Source organism: Vipera berus (genome assembly GCF_964194415.1).
Source record: "Vipera berus genome assembly, chromosome: Z".
Taxonomy (NCBI): domain Eukaryota; kingdom Metazoa; phylum Chordata; class Lepidosauria; order Squamata; family Viperidae; genus Vipera; species Vipera berus.
The window spans coordinates 29339011-29357933 of NC_138205.1; the positions used below are offsets into that span (position 1 = coordinate 29339011).

Here is an 18923-nt window from a genome sequence, read left to right on the forward strand (position 1 = left end):
GTTAGGTTTTCCCTGGAGAATGCACTCAGGCTAGTGGCTTTAAAGACCCAGCAAAGGGGACACAGAAGGTGTCACCTGACCCCCAGGGCCTGTTGCCAAATTCCAGAGCTGTGGCATAAACATCTTCAAATCCGCAGCTTGGCTTTACCAAAAGAGAGAGAGAGAGAAACGGTGGGTGGAGGGAGGGGGAAGAAAGAAGAGAGAGAAAGAGACAGTCCATATATGGGAAATGGGAAAGAGAGATGTACAACAAGGAATGGGTTCATATTTGAGAAAAGAGGAACATTTATCACAGGAGCATCTCCATTAAAATGCCCATTATGAAAAATATAGGAATCGTGAAGATAGTAATTCTTGAACCAAAATCATGTATTTGCTGGTTTTAAAAATAGATATCCTGTCTTTCTATCAGCTACAGGATGGGTGGGGTGGGGGGCTAGGAGGCACATTTTGAAATCAGTGGACCATACCATTCATTAAAAAGAAAGATATTCCACACCCTAAAATAAATAAGTGGACAAGGGGACTCTGTCACTGGAAGAGATTGTAAAGGGGCTTTTATGAAGTCAAAGTAGCTCTCTTAAAACTGGAACATATTTCTGCTCCTTACCACCTGAAAATGTGTATGTATGTGTTTATTTAGCAAGATTTCTTTTATACCTGAGTGAAAGTGCAGGCAGATATTTATCATGATTTGATTAAAAGTTGATATCCCTATCAAAGATCTGGTAAAATTGTTTCAGGGACTGGAACTAAGAGTAACCATAGTTATACTTAAAAGTTATAGGAAAAAGAAAAACCCTGATCTGATAATATATTATCCTCCTTTTCAGTCTAATGATTCCCAGATTCCTATTAACCTGTTCAAGCTAGGAAGGGGGAGGGATCGGTCACATAAATCAGTATAAACTATCGTTCCACCTTGATTAAAATTTTCCAGTCCAGTCTTCTATTCCGTAACATACTACTTTCCAAATATGTCGACATTATATCTTCTAGGTTTCCTAGTTAGTAGATTAACTATGACATCATCTAGCTTGCATTTGGGAGACTAAAACCAAGGGCTTGAATCGGCAGGATGAACAAGACCATCCCCAACATGAGAGGGGGTTAGTAAATGATGGAATATATGTTACCCATGGGTTGGGGAGTTAGAAATAGTTATACTGCTGCTATGTCTAGCCCACTAAATCCCTGAGAAATTAATACTGTAGTGGGATTCTAAAGAATACTGAAGACTATTTCTGATTGCCCAAGGTTCCCTCTCTGCTGTTGTCACTTACAGAGACAAGCCCAGGGACGTGGCGTCTCTTTTTCCAAAGTCCCTAAAGCACTACTGCCAATCACAGCACACAGCATACCATGATTTTCTTTTTAACAAACCATTCTGTCGGGAGTGAAAAGAGGTCCCTACACTTGCAGGAAAACCCTAGAAGGAAACAAAAATGCAAACCACTTGATTAACAAATTGATAGGATATTAATTTAGGCTTCATGGCATTATGTCCACCCACCTGCCAAAGCAGACATGCTAAAAAAAACAATTATAGTTAAGTGTCTAGCACTGTTTGGTGTGAAAATGTAAAACAAATAAAATAAATGGGGGTTATGTTTGGAGTCAGAGCTTCCTGGTTTTGTAGGTGGGTGGAGTGGGGCAAAAGACACCACTCTGGCTGACTGATCAAGGCAGGTCAGTAAAGGTAGAGAGCAGCTGTGGCAATATTTGCACCCTGCCAGGATCTATCTCCTTTCCTTTGAAAGAAGGGATCCTGACTAACTGACTGACTGAAAATTGGAGCCTCTTTCCAACCTTCCTGAAAGGTATTCAGATTCCAGACCTCTCAAAAAGATTCTATCCACTGAGGCACTAGTGCCCCTATGTGGCCATAGGAGGTAAACATTGCTCAGTGAGTAGAACTCATCAGACATACTTGCAAAGCAACTCTACAGCTCCAGTAATAACTATTTATTCATTTCATTTCTCTCTTCCTGTCTTGCAGGAGCCCAAGGTAGCATGAATGGGGTTCCATTACCCTATTTTTCTCCCAACCAAAGCCTTGTAAGGTATGTTGACTGTAAGAAAGTGAATGGCCCAAAGTTATCTGGAAGTCTCCTTAGCTGAGGGTGGAATACAGCCCAGTGTTATTTCTCCAAACCCGGAAAAATGCCCATTACATCCTACAGCATTATTTCTCAAGAAATATATCTTGAGAAGCACCATCCTACAAGCTGTCAATATGTTAATCCAAGTGAATTTGCATTCAACTGACTCCATTTGTCAGAGGTAATACATTGCTTCAATTTTGCATTTGGAAAAAAAGGGAAAATGAAATGATGACAAACTATTGTTATCACCAATATGTGCAGATAAATACCAGAGGTCAGTAATAATACAAGAAATTCAAACTTTGCTGCCGTCTAATGGTTGCCCAGGTTTTTTTTCCACGTGAAGATTATGCTTTCTTTCTAATGCAAGGCAATCATACGTTTAGCATTTGGGAATTGTTGCTAATTAAACTTAAGAGCAGGAGAGTTGATTCAGTTCATACATCACAGTAAGCCATAATTTATTTATTTTGAGGAATGAATCATAGTTGTCAGAATCACACCATGCAGGCTTTATCAACCCCAGTGGTTGAGTACATTCCTTCTGAGCAAAAGCCAAACAGATCCAATATATTATTAAGCTTTCCATTGATTGTTTCTAAATGTAAAGAAATTTAGTTTCAGAGGAAGAGCCAGTTGGATGTGGTACCTTAGTTAAGGCACTAGACTAGAAAGAGGCAGATCATGAGTTCTACTTCTCACTTTAGGCACGAAGCCAACTGGATGAATAATTTTGGCCCAGTCACAAAAGGGAGAGGCAAAAGAGAGATGCAAAACAAAAAAAAGTGATAAGAGCTTTTTTACTCCTAAGGAGGCGGCAATGGCAGATCACTGCTAAAATCTTATCAGGAAAACTTCAGGGACTTACCTGGGGAGTTACTAGGAGCCAAGACCCACTCAAAAGCACAGAATAAAAGAGTCTCATTAGGAGCCCAATTAGCATTAATTGTACATTTGACTTAGCACATAGCAAGATAATTTGCCTCATCCTCACAGAACTGTGCTTATCTATTCAGTGAAACAGAAGAAATGCATCACATCCTCCCACCAAAAGAAGACCCCAGCTTTGTTCCTGCATGAAATATCCATATGCAAATCCATAAGCATATAAATGCCAGTTTCAGTGTGGACGTGTTTGAGGTTTCTAATGGCATATGGCCTGGTTATTTAAAAAACCTCCTGCCTCCCATAGTATATGCTTGGCTGATCTGATCTGGCAGGGTCAGCACTTCCCAGGTTCCTTCAGTTAAATAAGGAACATCATCTGCGTAGCAGTGAGGAAACAAAACTGTGCCTTTATTATGGATTACTTTAACAGTCTTGAAAATCTGAAAGAACTTCTCTCCCCTCCCCTTACTTTCCAGAAGACTACTGGAGGATGTCCCTTCTTAAATGCTTTCTTCACACCAATCCAATGGTGGGATTCAGCTGGTTCGCACCACTTTGGCAGAACCAGTAGCTATTTTTCTGTTGCCCCGGCCCAGAATGGACTTCCGGAAGCGCCATCCACACAGAGAACCAGCTGTTCACATATTTGAATCCCACCGCTACCCCCAATCCCTCCTTTGGACTCAGATTTCTCCTCGTAGGCATTGTCTAAGGCTGCAGCTCTGCCTCTTGTATCCTGAGGTCTATCACAAGCCATGCTTGCCTTCTAGAATGAGATCCCTTTGAAGATTGAGATGCCCCGCCCACACACACTGATGTTTGGAAGGACCCAGAAGAGTTTTACCAATCATACCTTTGGCAGGCATGATTGAACCTCCCTTTTCTTCTTTTTCTTTGTTTTCAGAGGGGTTTTTTTTCCTACCAACTTTGTTCTTTTTTGTTTTTTGGGGTGTGTGTGTGTGTGTTGTTTTACTGTTTTTTTTAGTAATTTGTAAACTGTCAGAGGAACTAAATTCAGGCAACATATACATCTAATAAATTATTATCATCACATGAAAACCTATACAGAAATACATCCCTATTAAGGATGTTAACAGTGTGCCCTAGTCACATGGTCACTTAATTCAGAGTGCTCAGTGTTAATGATCAACTTCAAATTTCAAACTCCCTCTCTGTTAGGATGATGGCTTATCTTGATACCAGCTTTTGTCCTTAGGCTTGAATGGCATGGGCATCCGTGTGTGTGTGTGTGTGTGTGTGTGTGTGTGTGTGTGTGTGTGTGTGTGTGTTGAAAATGTCAAGATGGCAGCTACAACACTATGAATATAGTTCTGTCCCTTTCCTTAATTATGTCACACTAAGAAGGATATTGTGCAGTTCAAAAAGAAGTGCAAGGAAATAAGCAAAGTTTGGGAGAAAAACATCTAAATTAAAAAGAAACCCAATACCCCAGCCTTTTCCAAGATGGTGCTTTCCAGAGAAGTTGGCTCTGTGGCTTCCAGAATTCTCAGCCAGCATGGGATTTGTAGCTTAAACTCATTTGGTTTGTAAAGGATACTATATATTGAAATCTATATAAATTAAAATCAAAATTATTTTTGATAGAGTACCAAAAATACAGAGGGAGCCATCTCATGCAGATTCTGGGATTTGCAGAGGTAAATTAAATAGAACAAGGGCAAGATAAAATAAATTGGCCAAATTTGCCATCCAAGAGGATTTGCAGGGAGGGATCAAAAAAGACAACATCAGAACACGTGATTAATATCCTGACCCCTTTTAATGCACTATGAGGTGCGTAAACAAGAAACTACATGATTCCTGCCACCATCCTGATTAGTTTTCTCCCCTCCTCACATACTCAGATGCCCTGGTCTGACCATTCTTTCGTGCTTTTCCTTCTGTCTGGCTGGAGGAAGGCTACTTCAAAGTGCAAAGAGCTTCTCCCACCAGCATCCTTCCTTCCCAGTGTTTGAATGACTACAAAACAATTCAGCTGTAATTAAATTCACCGTTGTTGTAAACATTTATTAGCAATTTCTAAAATATGTACAAAAGATATCCATTTTAAAAATAATCAGATTTTAACCCAAAACTCCTCACTGTAGTATTTAAATAAACATTTCAACTCTATATTACACACTCAAGTCCTAGGCCAGAAATTTAAGTCTTCCCCTCCCCCCCCATTGCTGCCCCTCCCCATCAACACTATCTTTTTTCTACTATTTGAAGATCTATTATATCCCTCCCTCCTGAAAGCTCCCTCATGTTTAACCTGCCTGTTCTTAGACCCAAGCCCTATGGGCCTCATCTTGTGCTTCCTCCAGTTACAAAAGGCCAGCCCACAAAACTGGGGTTGCACAACATGATTAACTGTAACTCAACAAACCACAGTGATTTGGTTACACAACCAATTCTAGTTAAGCCAGCAAACTGGCTAAACAAAACATGACTTTTCGAAAGTGGTGCATCTGTCTTGACTCCCAAGGGGAGAGACTAGTAGAAAGTCTCACGGACATGAATAATCTGCTTCCTTCCCAGCATGATGCTTAAATGATGCTAACTCAGGCCATTTCCACATCCCCACTGTTTTCATTTCTCAATCTTTAGAAGCAATTTTTAGGTGATTGCTGCTACCAACTGAAGAACTAGAAGTAAACATCACTGCCCTGATCCAAAATTTGTTGATCCTAGAGCACTAATTTTCAGCCTTGGCAACTTTAAGGTGCATGAACAACAACACTCAGAGAAAAGTGACTTTCTCCTGGGAGTTGAAGTCCATACATTTTAAAGTTACCAAGGTTGAAAAACAATGCCGTAAGCAACAAATATCCCCTTACTTCCAGTACAGAGAGGGAAATTAGCAACCCATAAATTATGATGGGTGCTACAAGGTTATCAAAGTCAAGGTTCAGATGTTTCTCAGGTTATGGCCTTGAATGTTCAAGCTTGGGACAGTGTTCAACAACTTATAGTGGGTTCTCAAAGTTCCAGCTATCACAGTATCCCCACAGTCATGTGATCACAATTTCCAAAGTTCTCTACTGACTACCAACAAGTAACTTCAGTAATGAAGCTGGCAGGAAGTCAAAAGTTGTGATCACATGAGGTTCTTGCTCAACAACCCTCATGGTCATTGCTGAACAATACAAACTGCTTTACTTAGCAACAGCAACTCCAGACTTAATTGTTGTCATAAGCCAAGGACTACTTATACCAGAGATGAATTGGAAATTATTTAGCTCAGTCCTCCAATACTATCAATGCCGCAAAAATGTAAAAAATTTGAGTTGCTACAAAATCTTTGTGTGAAACTGCCATAGAGGATTATATCAAACCAGAGAAGTCATATAAATCCCAAGGTGCATATCTGCCTCTGGTTTTCTTCCAGAGTATTTGTTGGATTAAAGAACAAGAGAGGAGTACTTTTTCAGACCAGCACTTGTAGGATGATGCCTCTCCTTACCAATTTTCTTTATTCTTTCCAAGCCAAAAGAATGTTGGAAAGAAATTTCTTACAAGAAACTGTATAGGTGTTTTAAAAGACTCTAACCAACTGTCTTTCCAGATTATTCTCTAAAAACTGAACAGAACAGAACCAAATTTGGCGTGAGGAAGGAAGCTGGCAAAAGATTAAAAAAATGGATTGAATCAGGGCAGTAACTTAGATTGTGGCTGATTCATCCATTCTAAGCCGAGTCCCTCCTCCTTCCTGATCATATGAGTGGAGTAGGTATTAAGAGATTGGAAAGAGTACGAGAACTATGCTCTGCACAATTTTCCTACTTGCTCCAAAGGTCATATATGTTGATGAAACAGTAAAGCATGGAATGGCAAGAGAATAAGGGAAGCATTGAACTGAGAGCCCTGTGCAATTGTAGGAAGATGCTACAAATATTTTAAGGAGGGGCCATAAATCCATTAAGGCCATACTCAAAAATAATTTAGCAGCTCTGCTGCTGTCTCATTCTTTTTTCATTCCACCAAGATCCCCAAAAGAGTTGATATGAGCACTGGTTCTCAAACCATCCAGGAAAGATCAATCCAGGAATCCCAGCCAGATGCATCTTAGCTGAACTCCACTTTCCCATCCCAAAAAGGAACACACACACCCCAAGTCCTGGTCCATAAATCTTCCCCTAAAGTGCAGATCCCCCCACCTAGTAAAAGCCCTCATTACTTTCAGATCCTCCCTCCTTGCTTACTGCAAAACCTCTGGCAGGTTTTCTAATACAGCCATACTGGCAAATGCCCAAATACAGTTTTCAAGAAAGCCAACAGAGGAAGCATTTCATTGGAGGTTATTCTGGCCCAGGAGTCTTGAGGGCTTTAGGAAGAAGGTGATGGGCTCAGCAGTGAGGTCCCAAACTGGTACGTGAGCTTCTTTTTCACCTTGCGGATCTCGCCCGTTTTGCCATAGTTGCGCAGAGCTCGAGCCATTTTTTGGTAGGTCATTTTTTTGCGGTTGCCTTTCTGCTGGCCCCAGCGATGTGCCAGAAGCTCCTTGTGCTTTGAAGAGAACTGGAAGATGCCTGCATCACGCTGCACCCACCACACACATTCTTTCATGTCACCACCTTCAAGGAGCTCCAGCAAAAACTGGTAGAGGCGGAGTTTTCTACGAGAGCCTGCAGAAGAGACCAAAGATCGGGATAGACAGATGTGTCAGATGGCCCCCACCATCTGCTGCTCAGAGGAAAGCACTCCCCCAAGGAGGAAACGAGATTGTCATGACTGCAGCCTCTCTTATTCTCAAGGATCGCAGAAGCCCGAGAGGGCTTTTCAGCATGTCACGAGGCTAAAAATCTCTGCGACAAATTTCACATTTCTCTACATGAATCTCTGATTGCAAATTAAAGTAAAATCTCTTTTTGGATTTCCTCCAAGAGTTAGGATACCACGGGGGGGGAGGACTTCGTGTGGAGGGTGGGGGAAGATCACAATCCTGACATTTCACCATTTAGCTCTAAGAAAATTCTCCCAAGAATGGATTGATTACATCCAGAATAAATATGGGACTAAAAAGTTTCACTTAGCATTTGAATAAGTATTGATGTGATATTTATATTGCTTGTAGTTATTTTATAAGAGTTAAAGTGCGACAGATTTAATAGTTATTGTTGTTTGCATATGGTAGATTATGATTGTTTTTATTGTTATACCTTGTATTTAGCTCTGGGAAGTCGGGGAGGGGGGAGGGGGAGGGAGGGAGGTGTTGGGGAGGGTTGGGAAGAGGGGAGGGGGTTGGGAGGGGTTTTGTTTTGTTTTGTTGAAAATAAAATGTACTGTAAAACATTTCAATAAAAGAAAGAAAGAAAATTCTCCCAAGCAATGGAGATTCACACTGATGCTTGTTTTGTAATCCAGATGAACACTGCCCTTAATCTTCCTCATTTGTTCAGAAAATAGGAACAGTTACTCAAGGTTGGGAATAGATAGGATTCTAGCATCGTATCACAGGATTTCTTCCATTCAGCTAATCATGCAAAGCAACCATTGGTTGTTTTATAGGCTATTCTAGAGAGGTCAAATAGGAACAAGAGACTTTTTGCATAATATCAATATGGACCATTTCACTAAATAGCACCTGTGAACGATGCATCAAGCCAGCACTGTGGCATAATAGTATAAGTAAGAAAGATGGTTGAAGAATCTTCACTATTAATTATATATTGTAGACCAATAGTTAACTCTATAAAGGTAAAGGTAAAGGTTCCCCCACACATGCGTGCTAGTCGTTTCCAACTCTAGGGGCCGGTGCTCATCTCTGTTTCAAAGCCGAAGAGCCAGCGTTTGTCCGAGGACGTCTCCGTGGTCATGTGGCCGGCATGACTAGACGCCAAAGGCACATGGAACACTGTTACCTTCCCACTGTAGTGGTCCCTATTTTTCTACTTGCATTTTTATGTGCTTTGACAAAAAGCAGAGTTACCAGTTTCAGAATGAATGTAGAACTGATTCTAAGATTGGGAGGGGGCAAGGGGTTAAGAAAGGAATTTCCATATATACGTACAGCTAAGACATAAGCAGGCAAAACAAGAATTAATAATTAAGAGATTTTCCTTTGTGGAATAATAATCAACTTCCTTGAGATGGCAGATGCTTATAGATTCTTAGTAGCATATTCTGATAAAATCCTTCTTTAGCAACCACAATTGGAATTGGCAACTCAGTCAGTAAGCCAAGTGGTGGCTAAGCGAAACTAGGATTGTGTTTACAATCTCACTTCAACTTTCCGTTGCTTTAGAGATCTGCGAAGGTTGTAAATGCAAGGATTGATCATAAAATTACTTTTTCATCACCATTGTAACAGCAAACAGTCATTAAATAAGAAAGTTGCTAAACATTAAAAGACACACCAAGCTCAATTGTCTCAAAGGTGCTTTTTCAAAAGACAACTGGACTTTGTTTTTCCTTGATGACATTTTGCTTCTCATCCAGGAAGCTTCTTCAATTCTGAAGAATAGATGAGAAATGAAACGTCTTAAAGGTAAAGCAAAGTTTAGTTGCCTTTTGAAAAGGTACCTATGGGGCAACCATGACCTGGATGACTGAGAATCTCCACAGATACCAAGCTCAATTCCTCTTAATTGTAAACATTCAGTTTTCTTAGCAGTGCTCCAGCATGTGTCTGAAATGCTTCTCAATTTCTCAATCTCGCCCACATATTGTGCCTTCTGAAATTTAGTGAGCAAGCAGCATTCCCTCATCCTGATGCCCTTTGGAAGTGCTGGGCCACATCTGTTGGGAAAGAAGGGAAGTGGAATCTAATACATCTGCCAAATGCCAGGCTGTAGATAGCAGCTGTGTTCTGGGATCATATGCCTAAATTATCTGTTGTGGACTGATTTCTTAGTGATGGTTTGTGCCTGGGACATACTTCATTAGCTTGCAGATCAATACTCTGGGCCCTCTGTCATCTTTGGAGGCTTTATCTACTTTCTGAGTTAGGATTCTTACTCTCCACTCACCAGAATCAAACCTAGACAAGAGATTCTCATCCAAATCACTCTCAGAAGATACTTCCAGATTCCGGGCATCCTTGTGAATTTCCCCCTCTTCTGACAATGGGCTACATATTTCCCTTGGAGCAGAATATTGTTCGTATGGCAGATAGATCTGTAGAGATCAAATGACAATTTAATGGAATGAAACATTTAAATAGCAGTTGCCAGTCTTGAGAGTAAGGACCAAACTGGATTACATAGATTATTACAAAAGTTAAATGACTCTCCAGTTGATCTGTTTCTTTTATATGAAAGACGCTTTATAGTCTGAACCTTTTAATGTCACATAGCAAAGAAATATTTTGGGGGATAGGAAAAAAGTTATTTGTCTTACACTTCCTGCCCAAAAGATCTCTAAAACCATGTCTACTGCCAGAAGGTCTCCATTTTACACTGGTTCAATCTTAGAATATACTGCTATATTTTGTTGACAGCATTTCCTTATCTCTTTCTAAAGTCCAAAGATTACACCATGCAGAAAACTCTATATCCTCTCTCTCTCTCTCTCTCTGTGTGTGTGTGTATAAAGAGTTAAGGATTTCATATCCCTTGATTAACCAACAGTACAAGTAGTCCTCAACTTGCAACCATTTGTTTAGAAAGTTACAATGGCATTGAAAAAATGGCTTATGACCAGTTCTCACACTTACGAACATTATAAATTCCCCATGGTAATATGATCAAAATTCAGGCACTTGGCAACTGACATGTACTTTTGACAGTTGCAGCATCCTGGAGTTACATGATCTCAATCTTCAACCTTCCCAGCCAACGTCTGTCAAACAAAATGAATGGGGGAAGCTGGATTCACTAAATGACAGACTGATTAATTTAACAACTGTAGTGATTCACTTGACAACTGTAACAAAAAAGATTGTAAATAAAGTGTGACTTGTTTAACAACTGCCTTATTTAGCAACTGAAATTATGGTCCTACGGTGGTCATAGGTCATTAGCAAAAGTCATGCTGGCCAGGAAATCCATATATCTGGAAATAACCTGATAGGAAAAAGAGTCATGGTCTTCCCAAGGAGATCTAAGAGATTCAGGTTCCTTTCCCCTTCCCAGATACTAAGGTTCCGCCCATTACCTCAGTGTTGTATTCGTCCTTGAATACCATAGCTGAATTCTGGGCAGGCATCATTCCCTCATGGTTGTAGACTGGTTCCAGAGAGAGGTGTGGCTGGGGGTAAGTGCCAGGGGGATAGGAGGCTTGGACATTCTGCAGCTGAGCCAGGTGTCCTATCTCAAAGGGTTCATATCCAGGTTCTTGCATCTCTAGCCAGTTCATACAAGACTCTGAAAGGCAAAATCCCAGGTCAAAAAGAAGGATCCAAAAGACCTAGAGAAGCTCGCTGTTCAAGAGCATCCTATTAAAAAGTGATCCAAAGTCATCAGCAAATGCGCACAAACTTCAGGTTAGTAGGTGTTTTCTTTGACGATTTGTTGCAACCAAAATCTACCAACCAGAGGGGATGATGAAGTGTAATGAAAAGAAATAGCTACTGCAACTTTCTTTCCACCATACACTGGAATAACTACTGGGCCCAGCCTTTCAGGCTTTCAGAAGAGAAGTGGTTCTTTCCATGGACACTTAGCTCAGGTTGAGCAGTGTTCCCATTGGTGGGATATAACAAATTTCTGATCACCATTAAATTGTTTATTTATTTTAGTTATATATGTGGCACCTGGTTTGAACTGGGCAGCCACAAAAATGCTTAAAATAAAGCAATAAACAAATAAACAAACCTGCACATCTACTGGAAATCAGTAGAGCCTCATCTGCCCTTTCACCTGCTCTTGTTTTGTATTTACTGGTAATCTTCAGCTTACAACCACATTTGGCATTGGAATTTCTGTCGCTAAGCGATGTAATCACTAAATGAGCCACCATGTTACCAGACCTGATTTTATCACCATTTTTACTGTGGTCATTGGGAGAATCAAGCAATTAAAAATGGTTGTTAACCAAATCCAACTTCCCAAATTGACTTTGCTTGTCATGGCTGGGAAGGTTGCAACTTACAATCACATGACCGTAAGACACTGTGCCCATCGCAAATGCGAACCAGTTGCCAACTATCAGAATTCCAATCATGTTATTCTTGGAGTGGTGTGATGGTTATAACATTGAAGATGGGTCATGAGTCACTTTTTCTGACCCTATTGTAACTTTGAGCCATTGTTAAACAAATAGTCATAAATCAAGGACTATCTGCAGTAGCCAGCTCGGTCATCATCAACTACAGTTCCATGCAAGTGGACTGAAAACAGGCAGAAGAGAAAAAGAATGACAGTGTGCTCTAAGAGTTAGGTGTTGGATTAGGACAGGGATAGGCAGCCTTGGCTCTTTTATGACTCGTGGACTTCAACTCCCAGAATTCCTGAGCCAGCATGGCTCAGCTTAGAAACCTCTCCCTTTCCCCTCAGCATGGCTGGCTTAGGAATTCTGGGAGTTGAAGTCCACAAGTCATAAAAGAGCCAAGGTTGCCTACCCCTGGATTAGGAGTTCGAAGGCCAAATCTACTCTCCACCTGAAAACCTACTAAATGACATGAAGCCAGTCATTGTCTCTGACTATTCTAGAAGCCTAAGGAGGAAATGGAAAGCAAGAGCTCTGTATATATTGCCCAGAATTCCTGGAGCAAAATGGGGATAGAGAAACACAAAGGAATATCACATCTTTGTCTTGATCCGACTTACTTTCCACAGAGAGGACAAAGAGAAGAGGAGGTCCTCACACAGTCAGCATGCAAAGAGCAGATCAGAAAAAACAGCAGATAAGGCTGCTGCTTCCCTAATCTGCCATTCTTGATAGCTTTTCTATACTCCCTATCACAGGCAGCTTTCAATGGCAAACTTCTTAGTAGTATCAGAAATCAAGTAAATAAAACGGAATCACAGGCCGGTTACAGGTAGTCCTTGACGTACAACCACAATTGAGCCCCAAATTTCTGTTGCTAGCAAGACAGTTGTTAAGTGAATTTTGCCCCATTTTACAACTTTTCTTGCCACAGCTGTTAAATGAATCACTGCAGTTGTTAAGTTAGTAACATGGTTGTTAAGTGAAACTGGCTTCCCCGTTGACTTTGCTTGTCAGAAAGTCACAAAAGATGATCGTATGACTGCAGGACATTGTAACTGTCATAAGTATGAGTCAGTTGCCAATCATCTTAATTTTGATCAGGTGATTATGGGGATGTAGTAACAGTCGTAAGTGTGAAAAATACTCGTAAGTCACTTTTTTAGTGCAGTTGTAACTTTGAACGAAACAAATGATTGTAAGTTGAAGATCACCTGGACCATCTGCGGACTTCCCTTTAAGTTGGTTTTGTACGCTATTCTTTTCTCTTTTGCTGTTAAGACTGATGGGGATTCTTCTGGAGAGGGATAAGAGAATCCCTGTGTATTATTTGCACTCATGCCCACTACTTGCTTAGAGATGTGGTTCTGTCAGATGTGGTTCTGACTGTTGAGGTTTCCCATGGGGAGGAGACCTACACAATGCTTTTTTTTTCCCCTACCACCTTAAGAGAAAGGCTTCAATGCCCACTTGGTTTGCCCAGGTACAAGGGGTGGATGATGTACAATGCTGACTACAAAGAGCTCTCTGTGTTCTGGGCAGCTGTAAAGTAGGGTCTGTGCAAATATCTGCCACCATGAATTTGCATAGGAATAGCAAGCTAAACCCTAACGGATATTTGCAGTCTTGCTTCTCCACACCAGGGAGCAAAATCCAATAAGGCGGTAATGGGCTCCCTGAATAGCTCAGAAGGTGGGTTTTTAAAACCTGTTTCATACAGTAGAATAAGGAACATGCTTAACTCCTATATTATAGCAAACTCAATTTGCAAAGAATGAATCTCTAATCAGACTAACTAGTACCATCTATTTTCAAACAAGAACTATCTTTAGATATTAAGGCAAGGGGCTATTATCATGGGAGAAAATGCTTATAAACCATTTCAAAAGAGGCTTGCCGGCTGATTAGGTAGGACATCAAACAATATTTTTCAGTACAATATTTTGTTGCAAATTCTACTTGGGACGTTGTCTCTTCTATCAGACAAATTGCAATACTTGGTTTCCCTTTAGCTTCCTGCTAATGTGATTCTTGCATTTGTGTTGTTTGTTAATGATTATAACTTCCAATGAAAAATATGGTGTGTGCTTAAAATAGCCCCATGCACTTACATTTTTCAAGCTACATAAGGAGTGTGGTTTTGGTGATCCTGCTAAAAGAAGACCAAAGCAGAAACAGTGAGGAAGATGTCGTTCATCAGGAATGTTATTTGCTAGCACAGGGGTCGGCAACCTAAAAAAGGAAAAGAGCCACCGGGAACCGGTTCCATCACAAATTAAAAAAACTGGGAGCCGCGTGCGTGTGTCCATGCACGCGCATGCGCAAAAAAACATTTTGCGCATGCGCAAAACGTTTTTTTGCGCATGCGCGGACGCACGCGGTTGCCAATTTTTTTAAAAGTGAGATGGAACCGGTTCCCGGTTGCCCGACGGCGACGGCCCGTCTGCAAAGCTGCCGCTTTCAGCAGCTTTGCAGACGGGCCGCGGCAGCGTCCTCAAAGAGCGACGCCGCGGCCCATTCGTGCGGAGGTACGCGCGCACCTCTCCAAAGGTTTGGGGAGGTGCGCGCGCACCTCCGCCCATTCGGGGAGGTGCGCGCGCACCTCTCGGAACGGGCCGCGGCGTCGCTCTTTCAGGAAGCTGCCGTGGCCCATCTGCAAAGCTGCCGCTTTCGGCAGCTTTGCAGACGGGCCGCGGCAGCGTCCTCAAAGAACGACGCCGCGGCCCGTTCGCGCGGAGGTACGCGCGCACCTCTCCAAAGGTTTGGGGAGGTGCGCGCGCACCTCCGCCCATTCGGGGAGGTGCGCACGCACCTCTCCAAACGGGCGGTGCCACTCTCCATTTGGAGAGGTGTGCGCGCACCACTGCCCGTTCGAAGAGGTGCGCGCGCACCGGGCGGCTGGGAGCCGCAGGAGATGGCTCAAAGAGCCGCATGCGGCTCCGGAGCCGCGGGTTGCTGACCCGTGTGCTAGCACATAGACCTACTACACACATGTTCATAGAATGAACATCCACATTTCCATTTGCCATCAAGGCAGTACATGCATTGCCTACTGAGGAAAGAAATGTCATTTGCCCCTTCCAAGAAAAATGTGAAGAGCCCTTCCAATGGTTGCAAAGACTGCAGCAAATGAGGATAAAAAGTAGCCTTTTGGTAAAATGGGAAGACCAAACACGTTGGACCTTTATGTTAGACTCAAAGGAGCTTCCTGCACTGGTTCTGGAAGCTTGTCTATTGAAGCTTCCACAAGGCTAAGCCTGCTAGGTGAACTGAGCAAAACAGCCATTTGTTCAGCCACTCAGTTGGCTACAGTAGGTTGGTAGCAGACATCAAGGTGCTGGTGATGACCTATAAAGCCCTAAATGGCTTGGGTCTGGGATATCTGAGGGAACACCTGCTGCCGGCATCAAGCTCCTTTCATCCTGTGCGCTCCCACAGGGAGGGTCTTCTCAGGGTACCGCCGGTAAAAGATTGCTGGCGGATAACACCCAGGGGGAGGGCCTTCTCTGTGGGTGCACCTGCCCTTTGGAACCAGCTGCCTGTAGAGCTGAGGACTGCCCCTGACCTTCGCTCATTCCGCCGGGACCTGAAGACTTGGCTCTTTGAGCTTTCCGGCCTGAACTGAGAGTATTAATTGGGGTTTAAAATTGGATTTTAATTGGGGTTTTATATTTATTCAAGGTCTAAATGTAATTATTTTAACTGTTCTTAATTTTTGTAATTGTATTGTTATTTTAAAAAACCTTGTGAAGCGCCCTGAGTCCTACGGGAGAAGGGCGGTATATAAGTCTAATAAAGATAAAGATAAAGATAAAGATTCAAGGTAAGTAAAGGCTGCTTTCAGTTGACATTGAGTCCTGGTATCAATAAGGAATGTGATCATGCTGTTTTTTTCAGCAACAATACAGAAATGGCCATTCACTTTCTCAGTCAAGCTCACAATGCAAACAAGGTCACCTAAGTGCTCCCAAGGGCTGAGATTAACAATACTTATATTGTTATTGAGGAGTAATAGTAGTTACGTTATTATTAGATTGTTAGATTTGGTATGTAGAGAATATACCAAATACTCCTGCTTCCTGTGTTCCCGCAACCATCTACCTGTGAGGTAGGCTGGGCTGTGAGAGAGCAAGTGGCTCCATGTCACCCACCCAGCTGGCCTTCATGCCTAAGGGAGACCTAGAACTCAGTCTCCCAGTTCCTAGGCCAGATCCTTCACCACCACACCTAACTGGCAATGTCAAGGAGTGGTTAAAGTGGTAAGTTTGAATAGTAAGACCCAGGCAAATACCCACTTGACTGGAAAGCTCACTACCCCATAGGGGTGTTGTTGTGGTGATAAAATGAGAGGGATGTCCTATGTACAGCACTCAGAGAACAAATGACAAATGTAAAGGCCCACTATTTATCAAGAAGTTTGAGCCATGAGTACTATTATGACAGGAGGCTGATCTCTCACAATGCCTAGGGCATGGCTTTTCAACTGGTGGTACGCGTACCACCAGTGGTACGCGAGTACATGGCTGGTGGTACGTGAATGACCGGTTGAACAGCACTGTAAAAAAAAATTGTGGGGAAAAAAAGTAAAAAAAAGCATTTTTTACTAACCTGCTTTCAGCTGCATTCCGTTTCTCCATTCGCTTCTCAGCTTTCAGTGTTTGTGGGACAAAAAAAAAGTTCCATGAGACTTTCTAACTTCTCGCGAGATCTCGTGAGAAGTTAGAAAGTCATGGAACTTTTTTTTCTTTTTTACCGATAGTCCCACAAACACGTGGGGAAGGCTAAGAAGGGAACGGAGAAACAGAATGCAGCTGAAAGCAGGTTAGTAAAAAAAATGCTTGGGGGACGCGAGGGCATCTGGGTGGGGGCAGGGGTGGTCACCTTACCCTGCGTAGTGGTGGGAGGGTTAAAAGGTGTGAGGGGCCCAGGAGGAGTTGTGTAAAGCAGGTGGACGGGAGGCCAGATTGTGGGCACTGCTTGGGGCGGAGGGCAATCACATGGTAGAGGCGCTGCTTGGGGCTGGAGGGTGATTGCACGGTAGAGGCACTGCTTGGGGCTGGAGGGCAATCGCATGCATGAACAGGACAGCCACACACAGCAGAGGTGCTGCTTGAGGCTGGAGGGGAGGCCGGGCAGATTGTGGGCACTGGCACGGAGGGCAAACACACACGCAAGTGGGATACATCCACATGGCAGAGGCTCGGGACCGGAGCGTGATTGCACGCGTGAGCGCCCTCTGCACCAGCACTGCCATCAGTGCCTGAAATCTGCCCGGTCTCTCCTCCAGCCCTGAGCAGCACCTCTGCCGTGTATGGCTGTCCTGTACGCAAGGCCTTCTCTCGCCTGTTGGATATCAGCAGCCCAGATTTGGTAGCTCTACTTAAGACCTGCTGAGGTGATTTATTTTCACCGAGCGGGAGATGTGACCCAGTGCCTGCCGCCGTGGCTTGCTACTGTTCATGTTTTTCAATTGACAACCCGTAGCTGCCCTTGAAAGCGGCTGGCTGGAACGGGGGATCTAAAATCCTGATCGGCCGAGACATCTCCAAGCTGGGGACCTGGCTATGCATTGCTCTCCCACCTGGTTGCAATGCGGAGGCTCCCGTGAAGTGCTGATTCCAGCCGGCGAAGGCTGCTGTGGCGGTGAGCAGGCGAGGGAGGCACGGCGTTGGTGCCCTCCTCTCCTCCCTTCCCTTCCCCTCCTCTCCCTCTGCTTCTCCCCGCGGTGTCCTTGTCTTGGCATAGATAAGGCTGAGCGAGCATGCGGAAGGCAGCATCCTCCAGGCACACACTGGAAGCCACGGGAAGGAGCAGCTGGCCCCGGGCAGAGCTGCCCCGCTGTGGTGCACAAGGATCAGGAACAAGCTCAGTTCCTTCTTCCCAGCTTCGGGAAGCCGAAGTCCTCCCTGCCTGCTGCGGCCACCACCTGGCTTGCTGGCTCCTCCTGGGGAAGGAAGCTGTCCCACCCCGATCTCGCACTCCTGCAATCTCCCTCACTCAGTTTCAGCTTGCTTTCTGCAAGAGAAAGCAATTTGAAACCGAATAAGGAAGATTGCCAGAGATTGCTGAGAAACGCCGATCTCACGCTCCTGCAATCTCCCTCGCTCGGTTTCAGCTTGCCTTGCTGCAAGAGAAAGCTGGACTGCAGGGCTGCCTCTGTGGGTGCCGCTCTAGCATGGAGAGGGGGAGGCCGTTTCCCATTCGGCCTTGGGAGAGCCCCACGCAAGCGCCTTGCCAGCTGCCGAGCTTTCAAGCAGGAGCGGCCTTGCCCTACTTGCCATTGGCCGGTGCCAGGAGCATCCATTGCCCCCGCCCCACTTTTCACAAGCCCTGCTATGTTGCAACTGCAGGTTTCCAGCAGCGGGAGGCGCCGGTACGAGGGCCTGTCGGGGGGTGAAGGGGCTGCTCCGGTGGGCCACTTCTGTGGCAGTGAGGCATGCTAGTGCCCTGCGCTACGCTCCACTGCGGGGGCCGCCCTAGGAAAGGTGGAAGCACAGCTGTAGTCCGGGACAGTCAAATGCTCCGAGCCCTGTCTGGCTGGCTTTGTGCCCCTGTCCTACAAGAGCAGCTGGTTGTGAGTTGCTGGCCTGCGCTTCCCCGAGTGCACCTCAGCCCCGGACCTCCCCCCACCCGGGACTCCAGCTGTGTCTGCAAAAGGCGAACGGGGCAAAGGGTGCTTTGGTGCGTCTTCCATCCCTCCCGTGTGAAGGGCACCTTCCTGCCCCGAGGTCCACAGCAGCATTGTTGGCATGTGTGGATCAACTCTGTTGCTGGAATAAAGCTTATTAAATAAGCTAGCAACCTCCAAGTATCGTTGATAGATCTTCCCCAACTTTCCTC

The 18923-nt window shown here is 44.0% G+C and overlaps 1 protein-coding gene across 1 annotated transcript in view; it reads right to left on the minus strand.

Moving 5' to 3' along the window:
* Positions 1-5180: 5180 nt before the first annotated feature.
* SPIB (Spi-B transcription factor) overlaps positions 5181-18923 on the minus strand; it is a 21488-nt gene continuing 7745 nt past the window's right edge. Inside the window, exons 4-6 of the mRNA XM_081343116.1 lie at positions 11091-11299; positions 9965-10112; positions 5181-7621 (exon numbers count right to left, since the gene is read on the minus strand). Of these exons, the coding sequence (XP_081199242.1) occupies positions 7323-7621; positions 9965-10112; positions 11091-11299 (656 nt within the window). The 3' untranslated portion in view covers positions 5181-7322. The remainder of the gene's footprint in view (positions 7622-9964; positions 10113-11090; positions 11300-18923) is intronic.